At 46.5% G+C, this 12,467-nt stretch overlaps 1 protein-coding gene across 1 annotated transcript in view; it reads right to left on the bottom strand.

Moving 5' to 3' along the window:
* The window catches only part of NOC2L (NOC2 like nucleolar associated transcriptional repressor), a 262,749-nt gene that overhangs the window by 45,519 nt on the left and 204,763 nt on the right, over positions 1–12,467 (bottom strand). Inside the window, exon 16 of the mRNA XM_082274336.1 lies at positions 9,787–9,900. Coding sequence (XP_082130462.1) covers positions 9,787–9,900 — 114 coding nt within the window. The remainder of the gene's footprint in view (positions 1–9,786; positions 9,901–12,467) is intronic.

Here is a 12,467-nt window from a genome sequence, read left to right as displayed (position 1 = left end):
CCCTTGATGGTACTCAAGACCAGGAGGCACTGCTCCACTCCTTGGAGAACAGCAAAGATACGAGCCACCGAAAAGGAACAAGGGTGAACCCGAAGGGATTCACACCACGCAATGTGTGTCTTTCACGTACGATATCGTAGAAGTAGATTTTCTAGCTTTTAACAGCATAAGAATCACTGAGTCAGACAACCCTCTGTCCTTCAGCACCTAGCTTTCAACAGCCAAGCTGTCAAAGCTAGCGACTTTAAAGCAGGACGAGCTGTACCAGTTCGGCATACCAAGACCAACGAGGCCAGTCTGGACCCACTAGGATGACGGAAACCCTTTCTGCCTTGATCCTGCATAGTAGTCTTGGCAGAAGCTGGAGAGGAGAAAAGGCGTAAATCAGACGATACTGTCTCCAAGGAGCCACTAAAGCGTGTTTAGTGACGGCTAGAAAAACCTTAGACCATGCCACAAACCTCTGAACCTTCCTGTTGAGGCGAGGGGCCAAAAGATCCACCTCTGGAGTACCCCACCAGAGACACAACTGATGAAACACCTCCAGATGAAGAGACCATTCTACCTGGTCTAACGCCTGTCGACAGATAGTCCGCTTGCCAATTTTTCAACCCTGGAATGTGCACAGCAGAGAGCTGGAACAAATCTTTCTGCCCTCCTTAGAATGCCGGCTACTTCCCGAGCTGCCAGGACACTTCTTGTGCCCCCTTGGTGAATAATGACATAGGCCACGGCCTTGGCATTGTCCGAATGAATCTGCACTGGACACACCTGGAGACGATTTGTACAATGATCCAAAGTCTGATCACTCGGAGCTCCAGTATATTGATCAGTAGTTTGGACTCTTCCCAAGACCAGACCCTCTAAACACAATCTGTGCCGAGGACACCTCCCCACCGGGACAGGTGAATGCAAGTCCAAAGAGACAACCGTCTGCTGGGTCAGCCTCCTGCTACTTTTGAAGTTTCTCCCAAGGAAGAAACACTCTGGCTGAGGACGAGTCCAGAGTCAGACCCAGATAGACAAGACGGAACCAGGGCAGACTTCTGAAGATTCAGAATCCAACTGAAATCCCTCAGTGTTTGCAGAATAATCTCCAAGTTGTCCAACAAGGCGGACGAAGAATCATCATCCAGGTACCCCAGTACCGCGATCCCCCGCTGACGCAGTAATGCTAGAACCGGGGCCAACACTTTAGTGAAGAGCCGAGGAGCGGAAACGAGACCAAAGGTAACGCCACAAATTGAGAATGCTCCTCACCCACGGCAAAGTGGAGGAAATGCTGATGGGCAACACATATTGGGATGTGAAGGTAGGTATCCTTGATAGAACTGAAGAGAAAAAGGGGATTAAAGAAGGTGTGTGTGTGTAGAAACCAACCGGTCCTTGATACCGATGGAGGCGAGAAAATCCACCTGATGTAGGGACGCCACCACTGTGCGCATGGGCTCCATGCGGAACTTCTGTACCCGCACAAAGCGGTTTAGCGCCTTGAGGTTCAGTATTGGGCCCACCTTGCCCTTATTCCTGGGAACTTTAAACATGTGCTAGTAAAAACCTTGAAAACGTTCTGACTTTGAAACTAGAACAATCCTCCCTTGACTTAACAAATCTTGCACCGCCCCATAAAGATCCTTTAAGCTATCTGGGTATAAGTGCAGTTTGGAAGGGAAGAACCTTTAGGGAGGATATGATCGAAACTCAATCTTGTACCCGGAGCAAATGACTTCATGGACCCACTTGTCCTGGATCAGGGAGGTCCATGGATTCAAAAAGCAGCGAAGACATCCCCCCACCCCAGATACGGGTGAGGGCGCCCCTTCATGTGGAGGAATTTTTGTCCACAGGTCTGGCAGCACCTGCTCGTAGTTTGCCCAAGACTTTTTGGAACCCCCAGCGGAGGCCCGAAAGGGCTTGGATCCCTTGTCTTGAGACCCAGAGGGACGAAAAAGTCACTTGTGAGCCAAAAATAAAGGGTCTCAGTCTGTGAAGGGACTCTTTACCCCAGGAAGCCTGAGGAAGAAGAGTACTCTTTCCCCGTGAGGCCCTTGATGATGTCATCCAAGGAAGCCCCAAACAGGCAATCCCCCACGAATGGAAGATCCGACAAGGCCTTCCGCAGACCAGCATGTCAGCCAGATAATACGCCGTAACACCACTGCTGAGACAGTCTAGTAAGCAGGGGAGCGGCATCCAAAGAGGTGTCAAATAAAAACTGTAGCCCTTGGACCAACTGATTCGCCAGCTCCACTTTCTCCCCTAAGTCCCAGGGCAAAAGCTTAGCCCACTCGGTCAGCGTTTGCGACACCTGGGCAATAGTAATTACCGGCCTAATCGCTGAACCAGCCCCAGCCACAAATGGTGGGCCAGAGCCACCGTCCTCCTATTAGCTGGGCCTGTAAAGGCCAGGCACTCCTCAACCGGAATGAAGGTAGCTCAATTTGACTTGGAAACCGGCAAGTCCACTACAGATGAAACCGTCCACCTGTAACACAGGTAATCCCCATAAGGATACCGCAAGCAAAGCTTAGCAACCACTGCGTTTTGGACAACCCCACTATTCTGTGACAATGTTGTCAAGGTGAGTGGAAAGAGGAACACCCTTGCCGCTTTGGAGGGCCTGTAAGTGCCAAAAGGAACCGATGCCTCCGATGCGGCATCAGCCGCAACCTTCATTTTTAAAGATTCACGCACTGACACAAACAGTGAATCCACCAGCACTTATTTAAGCATGGCTAGAGGAGAAGAGGAATCATCCTCACTATCTGAGCACTCAGGGTGTGAGGACGCAGACCCAGTAGGGTAACTATATACTAAGCTCACCCCTAAAAACATAATCAGGGGAGGGCGCCCACTGCGATACCGCAAAGGAGACAATGGCAAAGGACCCCTACAATGGACCACCTATCGGACCCCGCAAAAAAACAAGGGGGTCGCCCTCCGAGCACTCCAAAGAGGACATAGCCCCCTTAAAAGGGGGTCGCCCGCTGTGACGCGGAAGCGCAGGCAGGGTAACCTCACTAAAACAGGGCAGACGTCCCACACAATAACAGCGGCAAAGCTGCCATTTAAAAAAAAGAAGTGCCCCCCCACTACCCCTTTCAAGGGAGGTGCCAAGCTGACCACATGGCCTAGAAGGCAGCAAGCCACAGCCTAAATTTTTGTGGAGGCCTGGCAAGTCCCCAAAAGCAGAGTGGGGGCTTCAGCTACCCACTGAGGCCGCGCCCCCCCCCCCCCCCCCAACGGTGGCGCCCAACTACTAAGCATTGGCTTAGTGGGCTGCAAGCCGCAGTCTAAATTTTTGAAGGCACCCAGATGCCAGGACACGAGCGGACCACCCAGGGGCAGCGCAGGGCAAGGTGGATGCCCAAACGGGAAGCAGTGGCATCAGCCACCCTCACAGGGGCCGCCTCACATATTTTCCAGCGAGTAGACCTCAAAGCCATGGCCTAAATTTTTGGCCGGACCCGGCCGCGTGAGGCGCCTACCTGCGGATGTTAAAACATCCACTCCCCCAGCCCAACAACCGCCGCAGGGAGCCCTGAGGACATCCCTGCCATAGTCACTAACCCCCCTCCCCCCCCCCGTTGCGCCCAGGAAAACCTGGTCAGCAGCGACTTCAACCAGCCCCCCTTAAGACCATGTGGCAACAGTCAGCTCATAACCTCAGCCAGGGATGCAAAGGCCCACAGTGGCCAAATTTTAAGAGGGGGTGGGGAGGGGGGATGGGAACCCAGGGGTCCGACCATACCAGGGAGGGGCTCATGTCCACCTCAAAACCCTCCAGGGGTAGTGGGGGGAGGGACAGCTACTTACCACACCAGGAACAAGGTGGGCACCACTGCGGACCGGACACTGCTCCATTGTAATGTGGGTGCTGTTGGCCAGGAGGAAACGCCGGGACTCAGGCCGAAGCCAGTTCATATGCGCCCTGTCGAGACGTTTAACTCACAGGCCAGCCCCTGTCCAGTGGGGCTATGTCGCAGCCGACCTAGCGTGGAGCTGCGGTCTGCGTGTGCTCACTGACCGGACTGTGGGGGGGGGGGGGGTGTACCCTAAGGATCTATATTATTCAGTTCGTCACGCAGTCCAACAAAAAAATCCATGTAAAAAGAAAAAATTGCCAGGACCGGAGATCCCAGCAAGGAACTAGGTACTTACTTCTGACTAGGCTGAAAAAAAACTGAATACCTATCGCAGGAAATGGGAGTACACCGCCAGGGACTGCCCCATAGACGTGTTCAAGCTTTTTCTCTGCCTAGTGTCCTAATCCTGTAGTATAACTACGGTCAAAAAGGTGAAAAGCTGTGTCCGTCAATGAACGAAAGAAAAATCTAACAACATTTATGGTATTAAGGTTTGAACATGCACTACAGACACAGATTTAGCCAATGTGATATATAACGTCTTTTATAAATAAAACCAAGTTTCATAAACAAACAAAAATATTGCTTTTGGCAAACAGAAGTGCAACTTTCAAATACAAAAAACCCAAAAACTGTAAACTCTATTGGCTGTACTGTCATTGCACATGTTACCAACATTAAATATTAAGAAAAAAAGAAAGGCCTTTCTCTTAATTTTTTCTCTTGCAGCAGCTTAGATGCCCCAAATTATGTGGTAGTGCAATACATGTTCAAACTTTAATGTGCTATTTTTACAAGCATTGAATGGAATCGTGTTGCCAATTTAGAAATGGCCAGAAAAATATTTTAGTCCACGAAATTACCACTGCTCATCTGTCCTGTGACTAGAATAGAGAGAGGCATACTGCCTCCTCCTGGTTACACAAGGTACACTAACAGCCAGGGTTTATACTCCAATAATCCCTTGAGCCATCGGCTCCTGCGATGGATTAGCATTATGTAAATAAGAATTGAAATCCCATGACATGGTCATATATCATACAGGAGCCACAGTCAAGCTGTGAGAATGATGTGCAGCCACAAAGATATTTGTGCAAACCCCAAACTACTAGATTCCAGCTAACAAATCCAAATCGGCAGGAAAAAAATCAACACTTACTGCACCTACAATGCACTGCATGTCTGGTAGTCCCCCAAATCAGCACATAGATCACATGTGTCAAACACAAACAAGGCCTACGGACCGAATCCGGCACTCCAGGCCATTTCATGTGGCCCAGACACTTCTCCTGCAGTTGCGGAAACCAACTTGTTTCTGCTTCTACCTTGTTTTAGCAGTGGGTAGCAGAGAGGAGGACAGAACTCCTCTGCCAGATCCTGCGCTTCTCTATGAAGCCACAGGATCTGTAATAGAGGAGGCTTGTCTCTACACACTCCCCTCAGCAAAGAGGAGGGCCCTACGTCTCTCTGTACTGCCCCAGCACCCCCTCATCTCCGCCTCCCCTGGTCTCATTATTCAGCAGACTCCGGCAGCTGACTCTAGACCTTCTCTAGTCCTACTCCAGACCATGCACTGTCTGCTTTCCAGCATTGTCCACAGCTTCTTCCCAGCAGCAGCACAAGGTAGGGAGGGTAGACTGTAAAAGAAGGGGGATGGGGTGCTCTAGACATCTAGTCTTACAGATACAGCCATAATGCTGATGCGCCCGAGATGAATTTGAGTTTGACACCCCTGCCATAGATAGGATTTAGATCTACTTTATTAAAAACTAACTAGATGACATTCAGTTTGCTAAAAATGTGTATCAAACAATTGCCTTTTTTTTTTAATGAGATACCGTCATCACTTATTTTTTTTTTTGCTCAATCTTTTTGTACCGCAACTTTTAGTAATTTCCTATCTACATGCACACACTCCAACGCCAGCTCCACATCACTGCAAAGGACTGGCTTCCTCATGTGACAATGGAGGACCATACCTACGTGTGTCAGCAAAGCTACAAGTAGTGTCCACCAGGGGAGCCTGTGAGTGGGTTATACCTGAACAGTTTAAACTACCGCCTTCATGGCAGAATTACCAGGTATGTTTTCAATAACTGCAGATTTCAAGAGAATAAAAAAAACCTTTTGAAATTACAGTACCATTTTAAAGCTTACATGAGGTTTTAGTTGCTGGGTTGAAATTAACTTTAAAGCAGATCTTCACTCTAAAATAACTTTACTTTTATCTTGCCGCCTTTTTTTAACTTTGCTTGTATGTTTTCCTTTCGAGGAATAAAAAGTGCTTTACTCCTGGGTATACTCCCTATCAGAGCGAATAGATCACTCATTGAGATGGTCAAATGGTTTATTCTGGTAGGTGGACTGGTGTAATGTGTGTGGATATCACCTGCAACACTGCTTACATCCTTCACTCATGTTTTAGCGCTTCAAGCCAGATTTACCTATAGCACCAATTATAATAGGATGTTGAATGTTAAAGGGGTTGTAGTCAGATTTTTTTCATCTTAATGCGCTCTATGCATTAAGATAAAAAGCCGCTCCCCTCAGCCCCTTAATACTTAGCCGAGCCCCCTCTATCCAGCGATGTCCATGAATGCCTCAGCTGTCCGGGACGCTCCTTTCTGATTGGCTGAGACACAGCAGCGGCGCCATTGGCTCCCATTACTTTCAAACTCAGTTAGCCAATCAGGAGAGAAGAGGTGGGGCCAAACCGCAGCTCAGTGTCTGAATGGATACACAGAGCTGCAGCTCAGCTGCCCCCATAGCAAGCTGCTTGCTGTGGGGGCACTCAACAGGAGACAGGAGCTCCAGCCAGGGATCAGAGAAGAGTAGAATCTGGGCTGCCATGTGCAAATCCAGTGCATAGAGGAGACAAGCATAATATGTTTGTTATTTTAAGCCCCGGTTCACACTTGTGCGTGTGCGGGGTTCGCATGTAATATCGGAGCGCACTGCTCCGACATTACATGCGATCGGCTGTGCGGTGCGAGTTTAGCCATACAGTTTGTATGGCTAAATTCGCACAGCAGCCGCACCAAACACGCACAGGACCCTTTTTTCTAGCCACATCAGTATCGGATCGCACAGCGGTTCACACTTGTGCGATCCGATCCTGTCCGAGCTGCACGATCGCACTGCGATATGCGATCAAACTGGGGGTGTCGTTAAGATTACATTGACACCCCCAGCGTATCGCATATGGCAGTGTGAACTGCCGGGGGTGCGTGTGTGATGCGGGAACAGGCTGCGAATTCGCAGCCTTCCCGCATCGCATATATGTGAACCGAGCCTAAAAGAAAAAAACTTTCACAACCTTGATCTTTTTGCACATATGTTGGTAACGGTCACTGATTACAACACTTGTAGTTGTGCATCTGTGTGTGGGTGTGTATATATATATATATATATATATATATATATATATATATATATATATATATATATATATATATGTGTGTGTATAGATATAGATTGTGTTGAAATAAAGGGTTATTATGAGTGTTTTTGCCATTTTGACATATTTGAATTAGGCGCTGCATTTGTATAATTTATAGGTTGATTAATCCAGAATCAGGGTTTTGTGCAAGCAGCTATATTGTTTTGTTCATCTAAGCGCAAATTGATGAAAAAAAATAAAATAAGCAGGCCGTGCGCACGTTAATAGCATAATGTGCTAGTATGCACTGTATATTAGGACAACATAACAGACCTCTTTTAGCAGAGCCCTCCCGAGGTGACAAACCACTGCTGCAGGGACTTACATTTTTGCCTGGATTTTTTTTTCAGGTTTGCGCTCTCTGACCATTTGAATGACCAGGCTGCAATGACATCATCCACTTTGCATTTACAGTGATGTAATCAGTTGGAACTGATGTAAATATCTCCTAAATGGTGAAAATTTAGGAGATATTCACTGCACCTACAGGTAAGCTTTTATATAAGCTTACCTGTCCGACATCTGAGTTTACTAACACTTTAAAGAAGAGCTCAAGTCTCCCGTGGAAAAAAAAAAAAAAAAGTCAGCAGTTACAAAAACTCCCCTGTCCCAGGATCCAGCGATTTCATTGTGCTAGCATCCTAAATCGTTTGTTATCTCAACACTTTATATTCCTATTATGTAGGGATGCACTGAAATTTCGGCAGCCTAAACGTAGACAAAAATTGTGTTTTCGGCGTGTTGCCGATAAAGAGAAAAAGGTGCTGATAATGGCGCCAAAAACGCACGTGATTTTGCCACAATTTTACTGTGCTTATGGTGTGTTTTTCATAGGTCATGCGACTCAAAAAGCGCATCAGAAATGTAACACGGGTGCATTATTGAGGAGTTCTTGCTGCATTTTCAATGCATTTTACTGACCAAAAATGCAGCAAGACAACACCACAATGCACAATAGACCAGTGTGAAGACATACAGTACATAGAATTTAAAGGGATGCATTCTTGAGCACGTGCCGATAATGGACAACATTAAAATTTATATTCATTTACATTTATGCCATTAAAAAGTCAAATACAATTATATATAAAAATATATATATATATTTTTGAAAACTGTCGTTTTCGATTTCAGTTACAGCCAAGTGCATCCTAAACCGTCCGTTTCGGCACCCCTCTACTGATATGTGCCTGCTGTACCATGTACTTGTATGAGAAAGTATCCTGTTCTCTTTGTATTGCTTCATTTATGTGAAATCCCTGGTGTTCCTGCCAGTCCCCCTGCTTCCCTAATAAAAACTGACCACACTAAGCAGGAGAGCACACGGTGGTCAGTTCTCTAGCTATGCTGGGGACTCAATGTACTCTCCCTCCTGACACCCCCGCCGCACAGCCATTGCAGTCAGTGTGCTGCCTGCTGCTTCTCCTCCCCCAGCTCCTATGCAGCTGAGAACAGAGGGAATGTGATCACTTATATATAAAAAAAAAAAAGTAAAAAGGTAAAAAGGGTATTTATAATGGGATATTTTTTTTTTTTTTAAATATCTATACAAAAACATTTTGGCTTTCGTTTCTATTTTAAACTGACTGGGTTGTTTTGCAAGGTAATCGCTTAGAATCACTTTAACAATGGGCACCGAGCTATGACCGATTTTGGCTTCAGAGCCAGGTGCCCACTGTGCATGCGCGAGCAGCTCGGCGCATCGTGAATGGTCAAGCAGTTCTCTGGGACCTGTCAGGGGATGAAGGAAGGAGGACAACTTCCGCTTTCAATCGTCTAGGCATTCAGAGACAAAGAGGGAGCTGGTACCTGTCACAATCGGGTACCCACTCCCCCTCCTCCCCCCTCATTAAAAGTGGCAATTCTTCAAGAGGAGAGGGGGGACATGGCCGTGAACTGGCCACATAAATAAATGTAGGTGTACTCTTATCCCCATGTAGTCAGGGCTTTATTATAAAAGATGAATTACCTTACTCCCTCCCTAATGTTTCTGGTAGCAGTGACTGGATCCCCTAGAGCTGCTCTACTTCTCTGGTTATGTTGCTACCCTTCTCATCAATGGCATGGCTCACTTCGCAGGAACATCAATGTATGTGATGTTGGGAGCCCAGCTACACTTAAGAGAGTTAGACTGGAGTGTCACATGCCATTGAAATGTGAGTTGGGTGGGGAAGACCCAGATCTCATCTTTCCTTACCCAGAGCAAAGTTTGCCATCAAATTCAGCCCCCCCATTGGGGAAAAACAAAATCATCCAACTGCCACTCAAATTTAAAACTTTTTTACTTTTATAGATCAGGCATCAACACAACTACATTCTTCCTTACAGTATTGTTTGGCCTTAGCTGCCAGTTCAACTCTATACGTAGTATGGGCAGAACACATATTCATACATAAATGCAAGCCCTTGCTCAAAATGATTGCTGCATACTCTATGGTCAGTGCCTGATTTGACAATATAAGTATTCCTATGCACTCTTACCCTCTCCTTGCCAGAAATCTCTAGCTGAATCTCTTTCTCCCGCAGTTTCTTCCAGTTGGTGTAATATTTGGTCATTGGTGTCCCCTCTTCTTTGGTTTCTTTTTCCCATTTGACCTGAGAGACAAAAAAGACATGCTATTTCAACCTTTTTGACATAGGGAAACCTTTGAAATAACGTTCAGGTGTCAAGGAGCCCCTACCAATAACTACCAGATCTACAGCTCCTAGTTAGACATAAGTTGCAAATACAAGAGTGAATAAAAATAAAAAAAAGGAATGTGACATTGCATATTTTACACACAGGGCTTCTCTATGAGACATAATTATTTTCAATAACAGAAATAATGTAATGAAATTGACAAACCACAATTTCAGGAAAAACTGGATTTTGTAGTTCGACGGACACAGAGCTCCATAAATCATAACTACTGGGTTACATTGCCTCCTCCAGGAGTACGACTAGGCAGAACAAAAAACACCTGGCTATTCCCATGGGCCGTCCTCAGCTTGGTATATAACCCCCCCCCCCCTTTGCTCTACATAATCAGTTTAGTAGCAAACAGTATTAGAAGTATCAGAACTCCATAGAGGGGCGGGTGCAGTGTCCGTCGATGAGTATGATAAGTACAAAAATCCCATATTCTCTTTCGTTCATCAATGGACACAGCGTTCAATAAATCATAACTACTGGGACGTCTAAAAACAGTGCCAAAGGGATAATGAGAGGGAGGGGGAAAAAACTCAAGGCTAAAAATAAGAGCCCTTAACCAAGACACAGGAGCCACGTCTTCAAAAATTAAATTTTTGTCTTACCATAAAATCCTTTTCTCTGATGTTCATTGATGGACACAGCTCCAGATCTTGACCATTGGGTTATGCTGCCCCCCCCACAGGAGTAGGACACTAGGCAGGAAAAAAAACTTTACCACGCCTATGTGGCAGTCCCGGGGGGGTATACTCCCACTTCCTGCTACAGGTACTCAGTTTTGTTGCAAGCAGTGTCAGAAAAAATATAACCCAACTCAATAGAGGGGTGGGTGCTGTGTCCGTCAATGATCAGAGAAAAGGATTTTATGGTAAAACAAAAATTGATTTTTCTCTTTTTTTCATTGACCGACACAGCTCCAGATCTTCTTGACCATTGGGACGTCCCAAAGCAGTGTCAAAATGAGGGGGTGGGAAAAACACAGCAGAAAAAAATTCCCAAAAGGCTAAACCTAGCAAGCCAGGTAACAAGAGCTCAACCAGGAACAACTGGAACTCACCCTCAAAGAGGACTAGTCCTCTCAAACAAAACGTTGCAGCCAAAAGCAGACGCCAACACATCCACCTTGATAATTTTGTGAAAGTGTGCACAGATGACCAGGTTGGCTGCCTTACAAACCTGCACCACGGACGAATAACGACGAAAAGCCCAAGAGGCACTAAGCGCCCTGGTAGAATGCGCCTTAACAGGAAAAAGAGGATCCTGACCCTTAATGGAATAAGCCTTCACCACCGACTTTTGATCAATATGGAAATGGTAGCAGCAGACGCAGCCAGCTCTTTACGAGATCCATCCAAAAGGACAAATATTGAGTCAGATTTCCTAAACGACTCAGTCACCACCAGATAAACCCTGATTGCCCGAAACACATCCAAGGAATGTAAGGCAATCTCCTTAGGGTGTTTAGGCTTAGGACACAAGGAAGGCAACACGTCTATTTAAATGGAAACCAGAAATGACCTTAGGAACGAATGGCTGACAGGATCGAAGTACCACTTTTTCTCTGTGGACAACCAAATAAGGTGGACAAGACAACTCAGCCAACTCCGATACACTGCGTGCAGAAGTAATAGCCACCAAAAAGGCTACCTTCTGCGACAAAGTAAGCAGAGGAAATTTACAATTATTTTCAAAAGGCGTTTTTTTAAGAACCGACAGTACCAAATTGAGGTCCCACGGAGGCAACGGAGACCTCACCGGGAGAGCCAAGTGGCTGACCCCCAGAATAAAATTATGAATCAAGGAATGTGTAGCCAAAGGGCGTTGAAAGAAAATTGCCAAGGCCAAAACTCGGCCTTTGATGGTTTCCAAGGCCAAGCGTTGATCTACCCCTTTTTGGAGGAACTCCAAAATTCTAGCCACCAAAAAGGAACGGGGAAGACCCTGAGCCTCACACCACAAATGTACGCCTTCCAGACGCAATGATAAATCTTCCTAGAAGTAGATTTTCTAGCTTTTTACAGCATGGGAATGACCGATTCCAACACCCCTCTATCCTTCAGCACCTGGCTTTCAATTGCCATGACGTAAAAGCCAGGGACTGTAAAGCAGGATGGAAGATCGGCCTTTGTGCCATTATATATTCTCAAAGAGAGTCTCCAAGAGACATCTGTGACCAGCCTTACCAGAGCGGAGTACCAAGATCGGCGAGGCCAGTCTGGGGCAACTAGAATGACCGGAATCTCTTCTGCCTCGATTCTTCGCAGAAGTCTTGGAAAGGCGAATTATCAGACGATACTGGTCCCAAGGGGCCACCAGAGCGTCTGTGGAGTTGGCAAGAGGACCCCGAGACCTTACTACAAACCTCTGTACCTTCCTGTTGAGACGAGAGACCAATAAGTCCACATCGAGAGTTCCCCACCGGAGACACTGTTGAGGAAACACCTCCGGGAGAAGGCACCATTCTCCCCTGGTC

This window comes from Pelophylax lessonae, assembly GCF_965119305.1.
Source record: "Pelophylax lessonae genome assembly, chromosome: 12".
NCBI lineage: Eukaryota > Metazoa > Chordata > Amphibia > Anura > Ranidae > Pelophylax > Pelophylax lessonae.
The sequence above is the reverse complement of the archived record's forward strand: the minus strand, read 5'-3'. Positions and strand labels throughout refer to the sequence as shown.